We start from the raw sequence: 25,389 nt of genomic DNA, 5'->3' as shown, positions 1-25,389 counted from the left end.
TTTTCATACTTCAAGAAAAACTGAAAATGCGATACTTTCGATTGTTCCATTACCAGATCAAGAAATAGTGATTTGTTCTTACTTGAAAAAAAAAAAAAAAAAGAAGCAAAAACAAAAGTTATTCCATGGGAGTTACACCATGCCAATTGCTACTTGTCACTGCTGTCCCATGCCTCCTTATCCCCCGAGGAGACTAAGGGGATATATTTGGACACCACCTAGTGCAGTTTTAGTTTAGTACACAATTCCAACATGCCTGTCATATTTTATAGAAATTTACTTTCAAAGAAGGAAAGAACACAGTAGGTTACGAGGAATGCTGCAGTGGAGAGCTGCAGATTAAATTTTACCACATGTTCTTAAATTTTTTTTTATTGTGCCCCTAAATCTACGACGTGTGTGCTTTTGCACCTTACCTTCAACAGAATGTGGCCACTGCAGCTTACTAGCTGACCACTAACTAAAGTAATTACGATTTTGACATTGAGCTGGGCGCCATATATTTGAAAATTGTGCTCTGCAGGAAAGCCAACTTAGCACTTTACCCATGTGGCACTATGTACCCATTCATCATGCGAACACCAACAGAAAATTAAAAAGAAAACATCACAGAAAGGAGATAAATGGCACAGCTACTAGCGCCACTTCCTTTGCCTTTTAACTCGGTCATAATGGGAGCCCAATTCAATTAATTTTCCAGAAAGAGTGGTTTCTGGAGTTCACCTACCTAAAAGTGACAAACTTTGACTAGGCCACGTAACCCTTTAAATGACAGTTAGGATGACAACACGGCAAGAAACGTGAGAAATGGTGTATGTAACGCTAAAGATAAAATGCTGAATGTATGCAATTAATTGTGCATTACAATCGTGCAGCAATTCAATTAAATTAATAGATGAATGAATGCTTTTATTCATCCCTGTCAGTTATTCATCACTCCAGACAAAAGGTACACAAAAGTAGCTTGAAGGCATATTTCTGTTTTGTCAAGGGTGTAGACAACGCAAGAGCTGTGCTGCCTTTACCCGATGCTGGTGCGCATGCGTGAGTTGCATAGAAAAATCTGAGGACTTTTGCTTCTTGAAATCTGCCTTTGCTTAGGTACTTCAGAGAGGATGTGTTTCACTCCGTTGACCCCTAGCTGATGGCAATGCACACTACACGAGAAACAGCGCTTAACTTCTGTCCAAATAGGATCACAGCGGCCGATGCAGAGTGGCGAAGATACAATACAACAAATTTGCAGTGACAACATGTCATTATTCATTGGTCTGCAGCCACTAAACCGGCATCTACCTAAGCTATCTATCAACTATGAAGGACACAAGACATTTGTGTTGGTCTACTCACCTTGCGATAGATGGCCGAGATGAGACAGGTACGGATGCGCATGCCAACGATGTACATGCGGTGGAAGTACCGCGACAGCACCAGTGACTGGACTGATGCAGTAGTGAACATGAGCGCCGCGTAGAACACGCCTTTCCAGGCGGGCTCGTCCGAGCCCACAAAGCCAATCATCATTCTGCGTTGGGGGAGAGAGGGGAACAAGAAAGAACAAAGAGGTTGAACACACTAAAAATAAAGCTTTTTTCTTTATTTCCAGGAAGGCTGCACGAAAAAGTGCCACTGTGGCGAAACATTAGATTACCTTCGCGGATACAATGAAGTGAACATTTGTTCGCTTTCAGCTCAAAGTGTACCTTCCAGTAGCAAGAATGTCAATAAATGATAATAGTAATAATAACAATAATAACAATAAAACAACTGACTCGCCCTTTCGACCCTGTGAAAGAGGATGTCCAGTGAAACTGGAAAACCACCATCACAACTGATGAAGGGGGTATTCTTTATAAATGCGAAAGCATTATACGGCCCATGGAAGTGAAAAATCTGCGTTGACACCCGATGGTACCAAAACCCATGTGACTAAGTGGTGACGTCACATCTGACATGATGGCGTTACGTGATTAGGTCATCATGTCAAACGTCGCATGATGATTTCATAACACCAAAGATAGAGCGATGATATCATGTCAAACCTTACGTTACGTGAGAATGGCCTCATCATGTGATGATATTGCCTGACGATGTCATGTGATGACGCGATCACGTCAAACGTGACATAACGCGATGATGTTATCATCAAGTAATGATGTCACCTGATGACATCATGTGATGCCTCCTGGGGAAGCAGCAAACTCTGCACTCCCCGCTTCTTTGTGCTGCCTCCTGGATTCGCCCATGATGACCTAATGTAATTACGTCATCACGTCAAACGTCGCGTGATGACGTTATTACACCAAAGGTCGCCACCAAAAGTCAAACGTTACGTGATAACTGCATAGTCATGTGACAATATAGCCTGATGACATTATGTTATGTCACCTGATGACGTCATGCGATGCCTCTTGGCGAAGCAGCACACACTGCACTTTCCACTTCTTTGCACTGTCTCCGGGATCGCCCCAAATTTTTGTGTGAGCACCGGGCAACGAAAATTCCCGACCAACTAGAGGCTAACAGCTTCGCTGTAAAGATCTTTATTATACATTCATGTCACAGTTGCATATCCAGCCCGCACACTCCAGACCCCCTCAGCTGACAGCGAATTTTTGTCCCGGCTGTATGGTGCAGCTAGGCCTAACCAGCATTACTTCTTCAGTACCTAACGGCGAAAGTTGCTCTTGCAGAGTCAATTGCAAAGAAAATTGCAGAGTCAATCAAATTCTTAGTATCGTCATACAGCATTCTCAAGGACATCAAATTGCCTCGCAATCAATAGTGGGGTGGGGGATAGGTGACAAATTGAATAGTGAAGAAATTGTCCCTAGCCGCCATATGTCTGCGACATTGTGTGCGTCATTTTCGAAAAATCGAGCGAGACACCATACAGCCTCCGAAACTTCAGTCACCTTTTTACATTGGCCATAAAGGTGAGGAGAGAGGGATCTGGCTCAGCGCCATCACAATTGCTCGCGGTACAATCAAGGCTTAATTGGATAGGCTTGACTTAGTCCAACGCGAAGCTAACGCAGCCACTGGTCCATGCATGGCTGCGTTCGATGGCGCAGAGAAACGCCGCTTGAGGAATACAGTTCCGTTTTTATTTGTAGCAGGGTTTGCCTCACGGTGCAGTGTGGTGCAATTGACGCAGCGGTAGCATCACCATGATTACTGTCAAGCATAAGTGTTAAGTGTTGCACTAGTAAATTTTGTAGGCCACAAAGCACAATTTTCCTGTTCGCTACTTGCTGTGCAATAAGCTTTTTCTTTATTGTACCTATGGTTGGTGAAAAAAATTGCATTTATGCAAAATCAATAGTATTCGTATCAGAAAAATATTCGATTCGAGTTTTCATTATTCGAATTCGGTTCGAAATTGGTAATTTTATATTGCACACAACAGGTATTGTGTGTGGATTCAGTGTCACCTGACATAGATTTGTGCTGTATTCCGAGTCGATCGCTTTCGGGGACATGAGATGCGATCACTTCCATACTCGGCACCGGACGCGTTCATGTCTACGGGCGAGAGCGTGTGCTGAAGGAACTTGAAATCTGGTGAAAGTGATTGTATCTTTGAAAGCGATAGACTTGGTGCTTCTCAACAACGCAGTTCTATAGCTTCGTGCAAGGCTTGCCAAAGTAGGCTAATGAAATTTTGACAGTGAAGTTTCATTTTGCAATGTATTCCCTATCTGTGATGTCTCACTGTGCAATAACGGAATTCTCGCGGAAGCAGATTTTTTAGCTTTCCCCACCAATTTCGTTATTCCGAAGTTGAACTGCAGTACGAATACATGTACACAATGGATTAATAATACATTACACATAACAATAAAAAATAAATAAAATCATACTGGAACATAATAAAAGATTGGTTACCGTGATTTTAGATATGCATGGACATGTGTACAACATAGGTTTAAAAGGAAGACATTAACATAAAAGATGACTTCACAATGAGTGCAGGAACAACAGGTTCTGATAGGTTGCAAAATGTGAAATAGGTACACAGCGTATATATCCATGTTCTGAAAGCACTCCATCATCTGTATAGTCAACATCCTATATTTTGACTTCCTACAGGCCACGAAACCATCCGAAACATCGGGCAGTCCGAAAAAATGAATGCATGCCTTTTACTGCCCCCAAGGGCTCCAATCTCCACAGGCACGTCCTAAATAGCTCTGAAGGCCTGTCAGTACATTTATTAGGTGTATTGTAGCTTGTACTGCGATAGGAGACAGCGGGTGCACGCGTGTATAATTAAGGAATACATACCGTGTCCCGTGACAACCGCCCCTTCCCACTATTTATATGCTTCACCACAATGCTTCGCATATGCTTCACTGCATAACACCGCTATATTGAGGCGAAGCTGACTTTCAGGAACTGGCATTATGCAACACATTGTGCTTTCCGAGTTTCCAAGACATTGGCGAGGATTACAAAGGCAGAGTCAGTGCTAACAGCATCGAATCGCTTCAATGAAAAAGATGTCGCAGTTTGACCCGAAAGGTGAAGAAGCATCAGTTGCGCTTCTTCACCTTACCAGGATGATAGTTCTTACCAGGATGGTAGTTTTATCAGCTGTATAAACTGGGACATGCAGCAGCACCAGCAAAGCGCAGAACTGTTGTTGACGCCTGTCACTGTTTTGCCCGCGTTCGCACCGAACGCGCGCGGCGTTGGTGACTGTTGCCAGGGCCTCTGGGGGCGGCTTGGAGATTTTCGACGAGATCAGAACGGGAAACTCGTCGAGCAGCATCGGAAAAGTCTTTACCACTTTCTCGCCTCGCGACTTTTTTATATACATACGCATTTCGTGCCGCTACTAAACGTCGCCTCCTCTCTCTCCCTCTCGTCCCCCCACGGCCTTTCGCGCGATGGAAGAAGTCGCGTTTGCTCTATGTATATGGTGATTGTAAAGAAGGAAAGAGACGCTTAATTCTGCAGTCCTTCAGGGAGCATGGCGCAGAACGCGCGTTTGTTCTCCGCCGTGCGTTCGCTCCCCGTGAAAGCGCGCGTCCCTCGCGCTCTTTCACTTGCACATACAGCGTCCGGCGCGCGGCGACGCTTTCATCGTCCGTTGACGTCATACGGAACCTCACACGGCAGAAATCCTCTTTGAGTGTCCATATAATTGCTATTCGCAATAAAACACAGCCCCGAACAGAAAGAAGCTTGGCAACGATCGAAGTAGCTAGGCCTAGCGTTGCCGTGATGGTGGCTACGGCTGCCAGCATATCTGCATGCAAGAGAGCGCCGGTTTGAGGAGGCGAGAGAATCCAAATGGCGGCGATGGTGGCTACGATTAATGCCGTTTCGGACCTGCGGCCATGGCAAAATGTCCGGAAGATCAGACGGCGAAGGTTTTTGTGTCTGAAATTTGACACGTTTTTGTACATTGACTCTATGGGGTACATGGCAGTGCTTGTGAAGGCGTCCGAATTATCAGGCATGTCCTAAAAATCGGGCGTCCTGGAAAATCGGCCGTTGACTGTACATACTTAAAAATTCCTTAAGAAAAATTTTAGCCAATCTTCCAGAATATTTAACAAAAATACCGAGAGCAACTTGAAGTGAAACATCCTGGACACACATGAAAGCTTTCGACAATGCCTTCTTAGCCAGCACTTCCTCGCGTTAAGCAGCACAAGCAGCCACACTTACCGAAGCAGCTGAGGTGAAACGAACTGTAGAGTGTCGTGGACCAACTTGAGGATGCTACCGACGACGAAGCTTGGCCCGAATGTCTGGATAAGTGCCTTGACGATGCTGAGCCGGGCACGCCGCTCGCCACCAGCTGGCAGCGAAGCTGTGCTGCCCATTCCAGTCTTCTTGTGAGAGCTCCGGTCGGAGAACTTCACCTCGCCGCCGTCGTGGTTGGCGTGGTTGTGGTGGAAAGCGGCCGACACGTCGCCCCCTGCTGCAGCCCCGGCTGCTGCAGCCCTGCCGAAGAGAGAGAATTCCTGTATTTTCCAACGTCCAACCCACCCGGATATGTAACCCACAAGCCTTCAAGGCTATGCTGACATTAAAATTTGGCTCTTCCATTTGTTTTTCGTTGGATGAAGATCTGGGACCTCTCTAAACCTTAGAAAATATACTCATAAGTTTCAAAGCTCCTCAAATAATTTATTATCACATTTTTCGACGGCCACTTTCAGTTTTCTTTCTACTGTGTCGCGAGGTCATCACACGAAAGGTGATCACATGGAAGCAGGACATTACGAAGTTTTGACACTTGCTCAGGCTCTCTGTTTCCTCCTCGCTGTGAGGGCCGAAATAGCAGCAGAGGAACCGACCGAGCAAGCCAGAACAATCATCAAATTGTCTGCTGCCACTAATGGAGTAGCTATTGGATCAGGCACGTGTGTGCTGACTGCTCAAGTTCGAATCACCGGGCGAAGGCCAATTTTATGATCGAAATAACGAAAAGGTTGGGCCCCATGCAGGGGCACAAGCTTTTCATTATTTCGATTATAAAATTGGCCTTCGCCGGCATGGGTGCCATCTGGGACCTTCAGTCGGGATTGAATTAGTTGAAAAATTTAATTAATCAGAGTCGAATGAACGCAAGTCTGTTGTATTATTGATTCTTCCCTTCCTTCTTTCGTCTTTTGTACCCCTTTCCCCTTCTTGGCACAGGGTAGCCAAACTGTCTGCTTAACTGTCTGCTAACTGAGGTTGTCCTCTGCTTAACTTCCCTGCCTTCCCTTTGCCTTTATCTTGCTCTCTCAAGATAGCCCTAACAGCTACAGCAGTGAAAACGAAAAAAAAGAAAATAGTGATGACAGAGAGCGCACACACACACGCACACACATGCATGCGCACACACACCTGTCCCTGTGAAACTGAGCGGCCGCGACCTGCTTGAGCCAGTGGCGGTCAAAGCCCGGCACAACTTGCTCGGTGCGGTCCTTGAAGTTCAGTGCCCAAAGGTCGGAGGTCTCGAGGGGATGCCGCCAGCCCTTGTAAGCCAGTGCGTCAAACCATGAGAACAGCAGCTGGGAGAGGAACGAGGAACCGGCCTCCGGGCACTCCTTCTGCAAATGGACAATGCCAAAGGCAGCGGAGCGTCAACGAGATTAACTCGCCGGATCAATGACATTTGCAGGTGCAAGGGGGGAGTTCGGCATTACACCAAAACTGTTTTTTCAACCTCTCTTCTTTGAGTTACAGCGCTACCCACCGCGGTGGCTTAGTGGCTAAGGCGTTGGACAATGCCAAAAGCAGCGGAGCGTCAACGAGATTAACTCGCCGGATCAATGACATTTGCAGGTGCAAGGGGGGAGTTCGGCATTACACCAAAACTGTTTTTTCAACCTCTCTTCTTTGAGTTACAGCGCTACCCACCGCGGTGGCTTAGTGGCTAAGGCGTTGCGTTGCTGAGCACGAGGTCGCAGGACGGCCGTGGTGGCCACATTTCGATGGAGATGAAATGCAAAAACGTCTGTGTGCTTGCATTGTAGTGCACGTTTAAGAACCGCAGGTGGCCAAAATTAATCAGGAGCCCTCCACTACGGTGTGCCTCATAATTAGAACTGGTTTTGGCATGTAAAACACCAGAAAGAGTTAAGGCGCTGAAAACTTGTAGCTATGTGCAAAAATTCTATGTATGTATTTCAAATACGAGATACATTTTTTTTGTTATCTCATTTGGTTCCAATTTTATGCAATTAGTTTAATTATTTTTAAAAAAATTTTCAGTTTCTCAGATATTCACTAAACAGGGTATTAATGACTTCTGCAAGATTCAAGAAAAGCAATGACACCAACCTTATGGTTCTGTCTACTCAAGAAGAAGGGTTGCAAGACTTGGAAGTTGAGCTCCAGAATAGGACTCTTCCGAGTGTCAACTTCTTGGAACATGAGTCTTTTAACCCTTCCAGTCAGCTTTTCTCAGAGGTGAAGCATCCTCAACATCGTGCTTTTTTCGCAGATATTATAAAACGAACACAATGGTTCATTTTTGGTTGTGCAGAGATTCAAGAAATGACACAGATAATGACAAATGCTCTCGTGGTGTGGTCCCCACATTCCCATCTGACAAAGGAATGTCAAAAGGTACATGGTGTGACAGAAACGTGAAAACGCACCAGTACATCAGCGATGCTGAAAGGGTTAAGAGTGAAGGGCTGCTAGACTTCATGGCACTATTTTTCGGGTGGATATTAAAAAGTGTAGACAAGTCCGACGTCCTCAACCCCTGACATGCGCACATGGCTCGTCAACATACAGCCCCTCAACAAACCTTGTCGCTGAGTGAATCAATCAAGAGGTTATGCAAGGTTGATTACAATCAGATAAAAACAGAAATGGTCCATGCATTACTTCTACGGACAAGAAAGCCTAGCAATTAGCCTTAGGATAACGAAAAAAAACCACCAAAAGAATGGACACATGCAGTAATTCCCCCAGAAGCCCACAATCTAAAAAAATTCAACCAAACAACCCATGATTCTTCCCACATGGATTATGGCTTGGAAGATGCATCAGAGCATGGACATTTAACAAAGAGTTACTTCCAAATGGAGGAAAGTCAAATCCTTACCCGGAACTGCAACAGAAATAAAAATATATGCAGATCCTTATTTTTTACTTATTTTTTCAAAAATAGGGTGAGAAGAATGAAGACTACATAAATACTCCAGCTTCAAGGACATTAAAGAAAGCATAATGCAAAGGATAACATGCGCCTATCTATCAGTTCACGTTTAACGGGCTCATTAAAAAGCAGCCACTTCAATGCGCAACAAATCCTTACCTTAGCCTGCAAAACAGCAAAAGAACAGATATTCACCCAAAGGCAACAAAATTAAGCATGCAACCCGCAATACAACAGATTTCATAAAACTAACTAGAATAAGCATGATACTGTCCATCAAACAATTACTGTATTTACCCAATTCTAATGTGGCCCCAAATCCATAAAGTGCACCCAGTTTCTATGGGTTCTAGACCCATAAACCTTATGGGTCAATGTATGGCTTATGGGTCAATGTAAGAAAATATGTGTACCCAAATTTAATTTGCACTCGATTTTATAGCAAGAAAGAACTAGCAAGCCTTCAATTTTCACAATCAAACGATAAAACCTGAGAAATTTACCCCAACAGAATGAAAATTTATCCACACTAATGTCCGTCACCGTCATAGTCAGTCTATGGATCCTGTTTTCCATGCAGTCCACTGCAACTGAAAATTCCGTATTTTTTAGCAACTCCATAACAGTGGTGAACAGGATGATGGTAGCCCATGCCCAGGTTAACCACTTCACCAGTTCATCCTGTGATGCCATGAAAATCTCCGCAACACCAATACCACATCATGCGCCTCCATTACCAGTCGCTTATGACGGTTTATGGATTCAGTTTTTCATGCAGTTCATTGCATCTGATAATCCATAATTTTGTTGAGCGACTCCGTAACAATGGCAAACGGGATTGTGGCCTATGCACTGACTAACCACTTCATCAGTGGTTAGTCCTGCAATCCCATGAAAATCTCTGCAACACCAATACCACCATCATGCGCCTCCGCTACCAGTAGCTTAGCATGTAAAATAACCTCTTTTGAATCTGCCTTCATAATGAAAGTAGTGCATTGTCACCGCCAGCCTACATGAAAACATTAACATCACCATGCTGTTATCACAACGGCGATGAACCTGGCTCTGACAGTGAGCTGCTGCCAATTCTGTGGTAATGTGAAGGCAACTTCTCTACGTATTTTTCAGGAAAAAGCGCACATTAGGATCGGGTAAATACGGTATGTTGTGGACAGCAATAGCAAAGAGTCGGTATTAGTCGGTAGCAATCGAACTCGCCTCCTCAGGTGGCAGCACATGCTGCCTGTAGATGGGCTTGCTGTCAGCGAAGCAGTTTAGCAGGAACTGTATTATCACCAGCGGGTAGTACGCCATGTATGCCCCAAAGAACAGCGGCTCTCCCGGTCGCTCCTGCAAAGGATATCAGCAGCAGAAACCAAGTGTTAAGTCTACAGACAATAACGCAATACAGTAGACTGTACAACAAGCTCTACTGCCATAAAATTGCCAGTTCACAAACTGAGAGCAATAGTAAGGTCTCACACTGCACTTGAACTCCCTGGATGAAGATCTAACTACTGTCGAACACACTCTTAACAATATTCAAGAGCCAAGAAAATCTCATTGTTATAAGCGGGCTGTAGCAAAAAGGCAAAAGGGACAAACATCCAAGCATTTTAATTAGAAAGAAAGTACAGGTGAGCTCACTTGTAGCATTACCAGTTTTAACAATACTATTCAGATGTAACAATGATCAGCCAGTGCCCCATCAACTTTTGTGTGTTTTATAGCCAAATAACCCACTCATTACAATGTCCCCATGCCACATTATCAGTTATAACAATTAAATCTGCCAACTGGGTGCTGCACCGAAAGGAAAAAAATCACAAAATCTTTGAAGAAAAGAAAACGCGAGCTGCCACATTCACCTGCGTGTCTCACACCTTTGCCACACCAACCTTTGTGCAACGCACCTCACACGGCAAGCCATTGTCAAATTGCCCTGAGCATCGCAGGCCTCGCACACTCCTCTCCCGTTTCTCTTTTACCCCTCCAACGTCGGCGCAGTCAACTCTTGTATCTTGCATCATTTCTTCTTTCCTTTTTTTTCAACGATTTTGCATTGTTTTTCCTTTCGGTGCATGCACCCAGTAGGCAGATTTAATTCTCATAACCGATAACACGGCATGGCGACGGCCAACGTGGGCCATCGATAGCAGGAGAGCATGACGGCAGCAGCGCCGTCACCACCGACGTGAATGCACCTCAAGCATTCGTATAATTGTTATCGGGATAAAAAAAATTTATGGTTAAAGATTAAAATCATGATCTAAGCAGGATCATCAAAAACCGTTAACTTACTTCTTTGGCATAATCCGGCGCATCTTCATCGGGCGTTGCTAAGGCATGCTTGAGGTGCGACCGGTACGGCACCACACCGCAGAGCATCAGCAGGAACCAGAAGAAGAAGAGCGCTGCTGAGGTCTGGCTGCCCCGCTTCCGACCCGCCAGGAGCAGCAGGCCAGCCAGCAACTGCACGCATTAAAAGTAATGACATTGCACGCTGGAATCAACAGATCAAACAAAAATTTCACAGACTGCTCATGCTATCGCCCCAAGAGGTAATGAAATGCCATAGCATTCGGAAGGGTTCTATTGATGATCTCCTAGCAGACGTTCTAATCGAATGAACCCTTCGATATTTCCTGCAACACACATTACGAGATTTAACTGTAACAGGCCACTGCTTATTTTTTTCGCCTTCAAATTATTTTTTTTCGTCCTGGCCTCCCCCTCTCTCAATGACCACCCTCAACTCTAAGCTCCCTTGAATGATCCATTCAATGCTATTGCATTAAAATTATCAGCAGCAGCAGCTCTCTACACCTTTTGTCTTATTACGCCTGTTACCAGAATCAAATGCATATCACAGGTTCCCTCTCAAGTTTATGCTGCAATGGAGGATGGTCCAAAAATGCACAGCATGCAAAAATGCTGCAAAACAAGAAAAAGAGAAAGAAAGAACCAAAGAAAGCTACAAGTGTTAAGAAATTACAGGTTCACTTTGCAATGAAGAACTGTTGAACAAAGGTAAGTAATCAGCAAAAATCTGCCTGGTTGGAAATATTAACTGAATTAATGACTCGAAAAACTCCAACCAAAGTTTATCTTAAGAAACTTAATGTTTCAGAGCCAGACCGGCTGCACCAGGGTTGAGATGGTGGGAGGCTTAGCAGCGCTTATATGCATTTGTGGTGGTTTGACAGGAAGTGTGGCGGCAGAACAAAGCGAACTCTCGACCACCAGATTAGCCCTCATGGCACCGTAGTGTTGGAGAAAGAAAACCACCGGAGGTGGCTTTTTCTTGGCTTTGGCACATTTAGAAAACGCCGGGAAACATCAATTGCTCGTCAGTAACTCTTCTCATCGTCTATTTCCAAAGGACTGCGCAAGGTCTCCGCACACCTGTCAAACTGCTACAAATGCATATAAGCACACTGCTATGCCTCCTGCCATCTCACCTCTTAACGAGCCCGTCTGACTCCGAAACGTAGAGTTTCTTAAAATAAACGTTGGTTGAAGTTTTCTCAGTCGTTAATTCTGTTCAACAATGCACACAAACAGGCTGCCAAATACAGCAGAGAGCTATAGGTGTGAAACAACTGCAAAAAGAAATGCATATCTAATAAATGAGATTGGCATTAAGCATAAGGCTGCTGGCAGTGGGTGACCAAAATGCAACTCACAAATGTTGCCAGCTTGATGAAGGGTGTGTAGAAGTAGACGGACGGCAAGGCAATGCCTTCAGCGAGGGCTGCGTGGCCTGCATAGCTGAACTCGACCAGGGAGATAACAAACAGCACAAAGGTGATGGCCTGCACGCAGGGGAGAAACGGCAAGGGACGGTCAAACATTACGCAGTAAAAACAGACCCTGTACTTGTACACGTGCAACTCATTCCTGCATGCAAAACCCCCACCTCCATTTACAGCCCGCCCTCAGAATTTTTCTCATGAAAATCAGGTAGTTTATCAGAGCCCCTTTCTCTTACAGCACAAATTTGAAACTTTTTTTTTGCCTTCTACACCTTGTTTGCCTTTCAGCTTCCCCCATATCCCTCAACAAAAACAGCGACTCAAGAATTATAGTTGTGCTTACCAACTTAGCCAGGTCGAGTGCAATACAAAAACAGCGACTCGGGAATTATAGTTGTGCTTACCAACCTAGCCAGTGTGAGCGCAATCCAAAAAGAACGACTCCGGAATCATAGCTGTGCTTACCAACTTAGCCAGGTTGAGCGCAGTCCACGGGATGAGCCGACTGCTGCTCTTGAGCAGGAAGTATGTCTCGATGGGAGCTGTGACCCAGAGGAACCCGCAAGGCACCCATGTCAGCACGGTGTCTTGAAAGCAGATGCTCAGGTCGGGGTCTGTTGTGTTCCATGTCTGGTTGTAGTCCTAAAAATAGGCACACAGAATGCGTGCATTCACATCAGATATATATCTTCCACGAGCCTACACGGCTCTGTCCAGAATGCCAAGGAAAGCTAGGGCACAATTCAAGAGCCTTCATTTGGAAGGAAAAGTTGTCATCTACCTAACTGTAGCACGAAGTCAGAAAGAAAAAATCATAGTTGAAGGAAAAATTCGTCCTAGTCTGGGGACACCTTCCCAGAGCAGTCGCTCTACCATTTAAGCTAACTAGCAGAAGGCTGCCCAATCAAAGAGCGAGGACGAATTGACAACTCGAAGCACAGAGACAATAATATGACAAAACAGCTCCGCGGAAGCCCGCAAGGCAGAGGTAAGTTGTCAATTTGGCCTCACTCTGTGATCGGCTAGTCTCCTGCTGGTTGATTCAGATTGCAGAGCAACCGCCCTGGAAAGGCATTGGTACAGGGTTAGAGCTCTAGACCAGGACAAATTCTTCAACTGTGAAGCTTTCCTTCTGAGAAACCCATACGGGTTTCCTTTGTAAGCTTCGTGCTACTATCAGGTGGATGACAATTTTGCTTTTCATGAACCTTCCTCTACCTTGCCATCTTCCTCAGAACTTATTTGTGAAAAGCATTCCTTTTAACACAGACAGATACCACTCTGCTGCAAGATTTGTGGTTAAAGAGACAGACTTCTATCCTAAGTCGCAGCACCATGCTGCACTATGAAAGACAAGAAAACGCCTACATGCACCGTGTTAGATCTCGGTGCACTTTCAGCCCTAAGGACTGGCTCGCCAAATTTATTATACTTTTCTCCTTGACTATGGCCTACTCTTTCGGCAGAGTAGTGGTGTGTTGTACCTCACTGGGAGGTCAGTCTATTCACGGCCTTGCTTCTGCAAAAAAGATTCTATTGAGACCCTCGTTGACATTAGGGAAAAGTCAATGCCAGTTTCAGAACTCGCAGGCACAGAATTTCGGCAGAAAGCCAGTTAGCTTCTTCAAAACTACGCCCTCTGCTGACATAGCGACTACATGCAGCTTTCCACCACAAAAGCAAAAAAATAGAGGCTGAACTAGTACCCAACATGGCCAAGAAAAAGCTGACAAACATCAAGTCTGTCAACAGCAGTGCAAACGTAACGCCATTGTTCATCCGTAGCATAAAAAAAGGCTGTCCAAGCAAACTTTCCACTCGCCCGCCATATCATCCACTCCCACTGTAAACAAGATTACCTATCTAACATCTAGCCTATCACCAATAATACAGCAAATGCACAATACAATATAGCAGACAATACAATATATAGCCTCAGATATTGAGCAAGCACTTGTTTTGTCTCATAAATGCTGCATTATCATGTTTTTTCTCTGTTTTCATTAGGAGCTACACATTTGGTCTTTAGATACAGTACATTGTTTGTACATGAGATAAATGTAACAGCACATTTGGGCACATTACCAAGATAGCATATTTCAATGGTTGCACATTTTATAAAGATATGACCAGTATATTCCCCTCCTCTGAGGCACCAATACTTGTGTTTGTACCGATAATTGCATTTTGTTATTCTTACGCTTTAACAATGGTACATTTCGTAGAGAGAACTTTCAATAAACCATTGTCCCGAAATTCTTAATTGCTGCTTTATCCCTTCACAGTTCATGTCTGTGCGGCAGCATTCCACAAGACCAGTGCTTGGCATCCCAGAACTTGGCCAATTAACATGCCATAATTGAGAATGGCAAACTGAGCAAGCACAGAACAACAGGTTTGATGAACGCGTGTCATGCACAATGTTTTAAAAAAAATTACAGCCTATCAGCTTAGGCAATACAGCTACACTGTTCTCCAACAGATCCTTTAAGGGACATTGCCTAGAGATATTAAAGGGAGCTTGCATTCGTAGATTAAAACTGCATAACCGTGATTTACACTACGCAAAGATACACATATCAAACTATAACTGGTGACAGGCTAGAAATGCAGTTACAATTACACAACTGTCCAACTCGGAGAGAGAGAGAGAGTAGATTTTAATGAAGAGAAGGCAGGAGAGGTCGGCCTGGAGAGCGTGTCTCTAGCCTGCTACTCCTCACTGGGGTAAGGGGAAGTGGGAGATACAGAGAGAGGTAGGTGACAGGTGATTACGATATCGTACAATGAGCTACTATTTACACACGTTGTCCAATACGCGGTTGTGCACTTTTCACACACTACACGCAGGAGTAGTGTTGTCCACACAGAATGTCATCCCACAAACACATTTCGCGCACTGCACACTGCACAGTTCCTAGAGACGACCGTCTAAGCACAAGCACAAATTCGGAGAGAATTCCTATTGATGTGGCAGCCCATTATGTCCACTCTTTTCCATGATGTCCCGTTCCAGGCCAACTTCTTTCTGGCACCAACTTCTTTCTGTACCACCATCGTATAGGAAGTATGTTTCACAGTGTGCAGCCACAAAGATGAGGTACAGTGCCGTATCGTTGGTGGAACCAGTACTGAATTCTTGATTGATTAGCAATATTTAAATGTACAAGAGCAACAGCGGGGCTGTGAGAGATGCCATAGAGGAGGGCACTGACTAGGAAAGTGACAGCTCTCTAGCTACTTTGCTCAGTTTTCTATGCAGCCAAAAAGATTAAAGCACAGGAACAGCGACTGGAATACCTCTTCTCGCCAGGTACATGCCTTATGTCACCTCTGATGTACCTATTTAAAAAGTGCGCGAGTGCCTTTCAAATGTGTTCTCACACTGGAATCAATAACTGAGAGAAAGCAACTGTGCTGCCAACATCGAGAAGCCGCCGTGGGTGCAAAGGTAGAAGAATAGAGGTTGCAGCAGAGACGTGGTGTAACCACCTGTAAGCCAAGGCCCACAGAAAAACATAAGAAAATCAGGAACGCGACCATAAAGCCATCGCTGACATTCACCACCATCTTCAATGGTGTCTGCCATAATTTTGTTCGACCCCCCCCCCCCCCTATTGTTCTATAATTTGCACCCAAGTACATGCAGATTTCTACAGCATTCAAGGTCTCACTGGAATGCAGCCACCATAGCTGGGAATAAACCCAGCAGCCAGCACTGTGAGCCACGGCAGCAGGTCACCACTGAATTTTCAGGTTATCAGGAAATATAGATATAGATCAAACAGCTGCGCTCAGCAAACAGCTGCACTCAGTCTGAGATACCTGAACACAAAAGCGAGTGCTGACCCAATGACACGTACACACACACACACACAGACTGAGCGCTGTTACCCACGAGAATCAATGCAAGGAATAGGCAAACACTGTTCAGTGTGTCAGATAACATTGTGCTCCTAATACAAACTAGCTCTCAACAGAAAGACAGCCTCTCACAGGCGCACTTCAAGAGATAAGTTCTTCAAACGCACTTATCGGCGTTCGAAGGATTTCTTTTCGGAAGCTGAACGGGATGAGTGCGTTCTGAAGTGCGTGCCGACTAAATTTGCATGCGGTGCTTCAGAGCCCACTCCTCTTAGTCCGCAGAATCACTATCCTGTAACCGCGTTGGCTTTAAAAAAGATAAGCTGGCAGAAACTTTCACTTTCTAGAAAGGCTTCACGGCTCATGTCTGGGTTTCTTGCGTAAGATTACCAGGCTCCTGTGTAATAGCGCTATCATCCTTGAATAAAGATTTGAAGAAGAAGCTGCACCTTGAGAGCTCTTATCTAAATGCACGGAAATGGAGAAATTGCGTTTCTCAGCATGTACTGCACCAAATAAGATGAGCTTTGTTGCATTTAAGCGAAAGCTTTGGCTTGGGGGCTCCTATTAAATACATATGAATGGATAAATAGTTTTTTTTTTCTTGGCAACCACTTCACTGAATTTGATGGTTGAGGTGTGCATTTAAAGGAAAAAGCAAAAATCTAGTCAATCCAGGAAGCAGACTTTTTATTCACGCCATCGAATTTTTCATAAACATTGTTGAAAATTTCTAAATTTCAAGAACGAAACTGTCAACTTTACAACTATGTATTAGCAATGAAAAATCATAAAGTAAAATTCTGTAAACTGCCCCTAATAATGCATCTAAAGCAGACAACAATGATACACTGCTTTGAAATATGTCAATAATACGTGGAGTAGGACTTCTGCAAAACCACCGTAAACATTGTTTACAGTTTCATGTAAGCTATAAATTCACATATCAAATTTGTCCCCTTTAGATGTTCTAACTGATGCAGATTGCTTATAAATGTAATACCTGCTTTTGATGCAGAGTTATGGATGTGTATATTTCATGCTAGATTTATTTTATAACACTACAATTTTTGTGAAACACTCCAGGCTATAAATCAAAATTATGCTTTCAACAGTCAACGGAATTCAACTTTCTCAAGTTCAACATAGTTCATTTAAATCGGTCAAGGGGTTGCGTCATAAAAGCATTTCTGCGCTTTACATGTATTTCAATAGGCAAAATGGGAGTTGGCCCGAGCTAAAAATTCATTTTAATAGGAAGCTTTAGCTCTGGGGACTCATCTCTAAATACAAGGGAAAGGAGAAATCCTCTTTCTCGGCAACCACTGCATCTAATTTGATTAGGTTTGTTGCATTTAAAAAGAAGGTTAATATCTGTGACTGTTGGAAGCGGATTTTTGATTTAGGCCATGGATTTCTTAATAAATATTTTCAAAAATGGGAAATTATAAGAAAATGGAAGTACAAAGTTAAAATTAACTCTGCAAATCTAACTTCAGTAAAATGCATCCATAAGAGCATCTAAAGTGGACAAATTTGATATATCAATGAACACCTTATGTGGATTTGTTACAATGTTTACAAGGGTTTTGCAAAAATCCTATCTACAAATTAGGAATATATTTCACAGGGATGTATATCAATTTTGCCCACGTTAGATGTATTATTATGCGCAGTTTAAGAAATGTGATATCATTTTTCACTGGCGAGTTATGTACAGTTGTAAACACGGTATTTTCTTTTTTAGAAATATAATTTTCAAGAATTTTTATAAAACATTGGTTGACTAAATGAAAACTCTGCTTCCAACAGCCACTGGAATGGAATTTTTTAGTTTTTTTTTTTTCAATACAACAAACCTCATCAAATTCGGCGCAGTGGTTGACAAGAAAAAAATATTTCTCCATCCCCATAGATAGGAGTCCCTAAGCTAAAGCTTCCTAAAATCTACTGACTGATTAAAGCAGATTTTTTATTAGGTCATCAATTTTATTAAAAATTTGAAAATCACTAAATTTAGGCAGCATTCAAGCATGAAGCTTACAACTCGGGATTTCTCTCTCTCTCTAAAGTTAACATGATTGATGCGTTATACACTGCTCTGTAGTATATAAGAAATTTATGAGCAGGACTTCTTGCAAAACCCTCGCAAGCATGTAAAGACTTTCCTGTAAGATTTAAACTTATATTGCATTTCTGCACTTCGGATGCTTTACAGATGGTGTTTAAAGAACTGAAATAACTATTTTGGCGCCAAGTTGGAGATTTGTAAAAGTTGTGCTCCCATTTTTCTGAAGCATTCCGATTTTCAACAATTCTTGTAAAAACTAAACCGAGGCCCTTAATCAAGGAGGGTACTGGTTTAGGCTAGTTCGTATCCTTCCGTATTTGCATTCAACTACGATTGAAAAATAAAAACAATTGAACAGGGCACGTACGGACCAAGATCAAACATTGATGCATGCCAAGACCACAAAGTAAACGATATGAAAAAAACAAACAAAAACTATGGGAGTAAGACTAAGAGAAACAAGCTGACAATGAGTATTAGAGAGCAAATGGGTGTAGCCGATGTTCTGGTTGAGATTAAGAACAAGAAACGAAGTTGGGCAGGCCACATAACAGTAGCGTACCCAGGATCTCTGCCAGGGGGGGGGGGGGGTTGACAGTTTGCCAATACCATCTAAATAGCACTAATTTCAATTTCTTCAAGGGAAATTGTGAAAAAATGCACTTTTTGTGAGTGTACAGACGATTGCGCGTCTTACATCTTAGTTGCAGTACTCAAATGCGCAAGGAAAGAAAAGGGGTTAAACAAAAGAGCGGGGTTAAGTCGGCCTCGGGGGGGGGGGGGGGGTTACAACCCCCCCCCCCCCCGTCGGTGTGCCACTGCCACGTAATGTGTAGAACAGATGACTGGTGGTCTATTAGAGTTGTAGGATGGGTGCAAAGAGAAATGAAGCACAGTTAGGGACGGCAGTGAACTAAGTGGGGTGATGAAAATCGGCTACTTTGCAGGCATAAGACGAAAGGGTTGACGCAGTTCAGGAGTAACAGAAGATCCCCGCAGGGTTTGCCCTGCAGAGGTGTAGGCTGATGATAATAATTATGATTACGGTGTGTGTCAAACTTCTTGCAACCTGAGCATGCAACAAAAGCGAGGCCAGCCAAACAAATTGTGTGCAAGAAACACCATTACTTCTGTCGTGGAGTAGTGTGTCGTTAGCAATGCTTAATGGAACAAAATTTGAGCACCACCATGTGGCCAACACTGCCAGAAACACGCAAGGGCTTGAACGAATATCATTTCACTGCTCAACAGTTCGGCACAACTTCCGCCTGGCAACAGCTCTTAAACAGAATCAGCAAATGTCACAGAGCAATACTGAAAGGTCAAGGGTGTACTACATGGAAATTCCTTGCACAGAGGCGATTCCTACCGTCATTCAAGAGGGTCGTCCCGCACTGCCTCTTGAACACCTCAAGAATATCAGCAATGTGCAATATCTTATCAAGAGGCCGTTCCCTCCTTATCACATGCAAATAACTTGAAATGGAGTGGTAGTGCATTTGTGTATGCTGGCCGATGTCATGAAACATTGAGAAACCAGAAGTTCCAAGTGGTCTACTTGTCAGGGCAATCAGCCCAGCACACGTAACAAGCACATGTCAAAAGCCAATGTGCACAGGTGGGTTTCCTTCTCAAATGTTATCACATATCTCTTGAAGACCAACCTCCTGTCTTCAAGCTTGTACACTGATAAGGGGTGGGAGGTTGGGATCTTGCTTTTAAATCTATTGTTATCTGTGATTATAAATGAATGACACTGGCACTCCTTAAGCATTATCATGTGCCAAGTTCTAATATGTTATCAGTTTTGGACTTTATTGGGTGTCCTGCTTCTGAAGAACTTAAGCAGGATAAGCTGCTGTATGCTCTCGGATTATATGAGGCAGATAAAAAAGTGTGTGTGCGTGTGTGTGTGGGGGGGGGGGGGGGACAGAATTTTTACATGTTTATTTTCTCATCAAAATTTCACCTTGATGCAATGTACTGCCTGAAAACTATGCCGTCTGAAGCTGCATAGGTTCTGCAAATTAATGAATGGTGTGTTCATAGGGCTTTGTAAGCCCCAAGATCTTTCTCCACAGCCCTCGGAAAAAATAAATATGAAGGTGGTTCAAAGGATCTTATCAAAAGGTCACTTCATTCAACCTCTTATCTGACCAGTCAGTGGATGCAAAGGCTTAGGAGAAAGCATGCCGTTAAACTCATCTAAACAGATTTGCTTGTCACAAGTGTTGTCGCACAGGTTATCATAGAAACGAGGGTCTGAAATCAGTCCCATATATCTATCTAGCTATCTATCTAGCAATTTCCCTGACAACACAGACATCCAAAAAAAGGACAGCTACTCTGTGTTTTCAAGCTTTCAGAAAAATCGAGGAGCACATGTCAAAGTGCAAGTTCTCTGAAGTGCCAGAGGCAGTCAAAGTTGAAAGCATGGATCACAGAAATCAGAAACTATTAAGCAGGGGACTATTCTTTCCAGCTAATCTTAAAGGAGGGTGGGGGGCACTGGTATTAATCTTGTTTTTCTTTTTTACCAACACTGATGAAGCTTTGAAACTTTAGATTCCTGTACTGTTTTATGCACTCACTGCATATGTGTAGGATTCAGTTTTAGTGTAGGTCGATCACTGCTTAAGGTCATTAACATTTCAAGTGCATCGTTTGAAAAACAAAAACAAAAGAACATCAAAATAACAATTTCCTGTTTTTCATGATAAAACCACAATCTGATTACAAGGCATGCCGTAGTGGGGGACTCCGGATTAACTTGGCCCACTTTAGTTCTTTGTACATTCATGTTCTTGCATTTCATCATTATCGAAATCTGGCTGCCGTAACTGCGACCGAAGTCACGACCTCAAGCTCAGCTGCGAAAGTCCGCAGCCGCTGGGCTACCGTGACAGGTTTACATGGTATGAGGTCGCCATCTAAATATATGTGGCACTACAAATAAAGTTCCTTGCAAGTCAAGTTACTAGCCTACAGACTAAGAAACGAAATGTTGAAACCAGTCTCTTGATCTACTACAGATTTTACAGCCCACTGAATTTAAGCCTTCAAAATGTGGCAACCTTACTACAAGAGAAAACGTCAAAAATAATGCAGCATGAAAAAAAATACCTATGTATCATGACACAGGCATTTGGTTCAGTTTCAGAAATACAGTGCAGATGTAATTAACCGGGAGCCTTCCACTACATGACCCTCAATGTAAAGGCACGGTCGAAATATGCAAAACCCAATCGGTTGCAACCCCCCCCCCCCCCACCTCCCTATCTCTCCACTGTCATTATCCATCCTCAGTCTAAAATTATACTTATGATGCACTAAATTTGGGGCAAGAACTACTACGAGTCACGAAAAAAGATTTAGAACCAAGCGACATGACCAAACTGACACTCCTACCACAACTACATTAGCACAGACCCCACAAAATTGCTAAGCACGCAAGCAGGTATGTAAACTAGGCAAGAAACGAGCAAAGGTATGTTCTGATGGCATGCTTACGTCAGCCGACGACTAACAATGTGTTATCACTCGTCTCTGCCCCACTCAGATAAAACGCTTCCCATGTCACAGTACTCCACATGGCGCAACCCACTTGATGCGAGATGTGCGTTCACACTTGCCAAAGCACGTCAAACAACCAATACAAAGACTCCAACGACGGCAGTACCCTTGGATGTCTGAAAGCATAGCTTCTAATCTGTGAACCTTAAAATTTGTAAATATCACACGGACAGGACATTGTGGGAAGGTGTGGAATAGCGTGCTTTTTGTTTTTTAAAGCTTGCCCTGGGCACACGGACTTTGTGGAATACATAAGCATTTACAGTTTTAGATGCATCACCCAAACAGCAACCTTGGAACAGCAGAGACTCATAAGCAACACATTCTTATATCACTTTGACTTTTTCAGCGAGTTTGCTGCTGGCTATTTCACCTGCTTCGGACACCTATCTGTATAAACTTGACCAAAGCATGTGCCCCTCTGACGTACTTTCACTATCAGAAGACTTCAAAGGCAGGTTTGGAGACCGAAGAGGGAACCTTTTTCATGAACAAAATTTATTTTTCATAATACTTGACGCAACATTCATAAAGTTGTAAAAAAAGAACCCAAATTCATAATGCTCGCAGAAAATTTGGGAGAGCTTGCAAGTGTGGTGAAAGGTCGCTTCTACTGAACCATGAGTAAGTGTGAGCACTTGCCAAAAGCTAAAGACTGAAGCTAACAACTCCAACATGATTGATGGAATAAGAATGACAGGTGTAATGTTGAGACAGGCAAACAATGAAGTGGATTGGAGAGCAATTGGCAGTACATGATATTCTAGTTAAGGTTAAGAAGATGAAATAGAGCTGGGCAGGATATGTAATGCATAGAGCAATAACAGGTGGTCTATAAGGCTAGCAGAATGGCTGCCAAGGGAAGGAAAACGTGGTCAAGGACAGCAAAGGTCCAGGTGCTGTGATGAAATTAGCAAATTTGCAGGCATAGGTGAGTCAGATGATGCAAAGACAGGGAGGGGTAATTGGAGATCACTGGGAGAAGCCTTCATCCTGCAGTGGACATAAGATAGATGGATAATGATGAAATGAAGCCTGGAATGGGCCAATTACCCTTTACTAAATAGCGCCTTTGTGACCATTATCCCTCTAACTCTACAAGTTCTTTGAAATCCGGCTGGCACAACTGAACGATGACATCATTGGCCCATACTTATAACAATTTTGAATGCACACATCTCAGCGATCTGCAGAGCAGCTGCGAATGAGTGTAGGAAGTATTTTCTACTTTAAGTCATTTTTTATTTGCGTTTTACGTTTTTACTGCAATGCACTGTGTGTAGCAGTGAAGTATGCCTACTATACAAAAAAGAAAGGGGGAGAGCAAGCCAATGGTATTGAAGAGCGAACACACTTCATACTTCATAGTAAGAACAATGTCAATAAATGGTGATAGGTGACTGACTTGACCATTTCACAACTATCCGTCAGGTGAAGGCGACAGCCAACAGGGTAATCGGTAGTGAAAGCTCAATACAGCACATCAACCCTACACAATCGCTAGACTCGAGGGCCTAACTCATGCGTTGAGAGCCCATTCATAAAGAAACTTAATGGAAATGCGTCATGACTCCTTTTATCACCGTAGCCAGGTGCGTCGGCATAAACGCGCTGTATACAAATTGATTCTTCAGCAACTTCTTTTTTTGCTACAGGAACTGAACCAAACAAAAAGTGCGCGGCGAATGAAACCAGAGCCTAAATATAACTACAGGTAGCACTCGGCTAATATTTGAACTGTCTCCAGGTATACACCTTTCTTTCAACAGGTTTCGGCATCACGGATTGCTGCATGGAAATCCAAATCGCAGTCGTTCTGTCCAATTTAAAAGAAATTGTAAGCTTTTTCAGTGCGTCTGTCAAATCAGCATCGAATTTATCTATTTAGAAAATGCTATCAACCCTTTCTTGAGGGCCATTAGAGAGAGGGGAAAATGTTAAACACAAAATCTATGGAAACACGTTTTTTACAAAAGAGATACGCCGTTGAATGTGCAAGCATACCAAAAGAAAAACACGAAAAAGGGGGGGGGGGGGGGGGACGAAATAGAATAAAAACCGCGCCGACGAACTCGTAGCGCAGCTAGTGTCCCTACCGCTTCCATAAATGCGTAGACCGCAAAACATCCCAAGTACGGAGAAGATGAACGTATTTAGCCACCGCTCTATGACGCACCGCGCAGCTGCAAAATCAGTGACATTTTTTTTTTTTTTTTTCCCCGTCCCACCGCGCCATCCGGAATCCTTCACACGGCATATCCGACTATTGCAACATTACAGCGCGGACGCCGTGGTAATCAAACCACGTGCAGGTAGTACGCCTCTCGACATTTCTTTTTTGTTGTTGTTGGCAACAGAGACGGCGGGACATTTTGGTCCTGACCAACGCTCTTAAACTCTGGTCTTCACTTGCTCGCGAGCACAAGTAGTGTTCGATCGCGCAACGCAGAACGAATGACTAAGTGAATGATCCCGTGATGCACCAATGACAGGACGATCGGAGACAGCCGCCAGCTATGTGCGCCGAAGGCGAACCTGGCACCGCTCTCGGGTGACCGCACGTCGACGAGCGCAAGGAAAGGGGGGGCGTACGACGGCGGCTTCGCGAGACGCGAAACATAGCCGCAGGAAACGCACGGTCATGTGTCAACGGGAGAAGCGCAGGCGGCCGGGACGCGCAACACGTGCACGAAGCGATCAGTTCGTTAATTAAAGGGCAAGGCAGCCGACCGACGAAGGAAAGTCACTGTCCGCGAACAAAACAGAGCCGCGTTCCCGAAGAATTCTCCGCGGTCAGCCATGGCAGGACACATTGGAGCCGAAACATGAGGTTTTTTTTTTCCCCCCTCATTTCCGGAAAAGTATTCATTTTTTTTCCCCCTCCGTGAATCAACCTCCAGGGGATCCAGCAATCGGGTGCCGGTTTCTCCGAGCGTATCGCAGCGCCGGCTACACAAGGCCGCGTCGCTTGAAGCGATCAACATCGCCTAGTAACCGAACGTTGCGGTTCGGGTGCCCTTCAAGAACCCGGGCGAGGCATTGCGCACCGGCCAAGCGGGTTTAAAACGACGAAAATATGCGGAAAAATACGCACCCAAAACCGCGAGCCGCAGAACGCATCCATGGAACTCATGCCTGACCATGCGACGCCTGGCGACTGAAGAGAGAATCAGCAGGAAGCGAAAATGTCAATGCCGACGAGCTTCGCCGCGCCGTATTTGATGCCGCGTGCGATGCGCGGCTTTCGGAATTACCGTACACTTTCGGTCGTTCGTGAACGCCAACTGTTGCCGTCACCGCTGTCGCGCAGTTGTGCGCGCGATAAGGCCCACGGCGTCCCGTTCTTTTGTCGCTAACTGTTTTTACGCGGAGGCGAGCGAGCTTCGGAGTGTGACGTCAGCGATTCGCGCTTGTTGCATCAGTTCGTCGGCCGCGGTGATAACCCGGCGTCGATCGCGTCCGGTGGGTGACTAATAAAGGTTCTAGAAGTTGCGGCAAACTATCCG

The 25,389-nt window shown here is 44.2% G+C and overlaps 1 protein-coding gene across 1 annotated transcript in view; it reads right to left on the bottom strand.

Moving 5' to 3' along the window:
* Nucleotides 1–25,170, bottom strand: part of LOC119464163 (ATP-binding cassette sub-family C member 3-like) — a 64,108-nt gene extending 38,938 nt beyond the window's left edge. The window contains 8 exon segments of the mRNA XM_037725015.2: nt 1,351–1,525; nt 5,680–5,958; nt 6,850–7,055; nt 9,839–9,970; nt 10,922–11,092; nt 12,307–12,435; nt 12,841–13,017; nt 24,978–25,170. Coding sequence (XP_037580943.2) covers nt 1,351–1,525; nt 5,680–5,958; nt 6,850–7,055; nt 9,839–9,970; nt 10,922–11,092; nt 12,307–12,435; nt 12,841–13,017; nt 24,978–25,016 — 1,308 coding nt within the window. The 5' untranslated portion in view covers nt 25,017–25,170.
* Nucleotides 25,171–25,389: the final 219 nt, after the last annotated feature.

This window comes from Dermacentor silvarum, chromosome 9 (assembly GCF_013339745.2).
Source record: "Dermacentor silvarum isolate Dsil-2018 chromosome 9, BIME_Dsil_1.4, whole genome shotgun sequence".
Classification (NCBI taxonomy): domain Eukaryota; kingdom Metazoa; phylum Arthropoda; class Arachnida; order Ixodida; family Ixodidae; genus Dermacentor; species Dermacentor silvarum.
The sequence above is the reverse complement of the archived record's forward strand: the minus strand, read 5'-3'. Positions and strand labels throughout refer to the sequence as shown.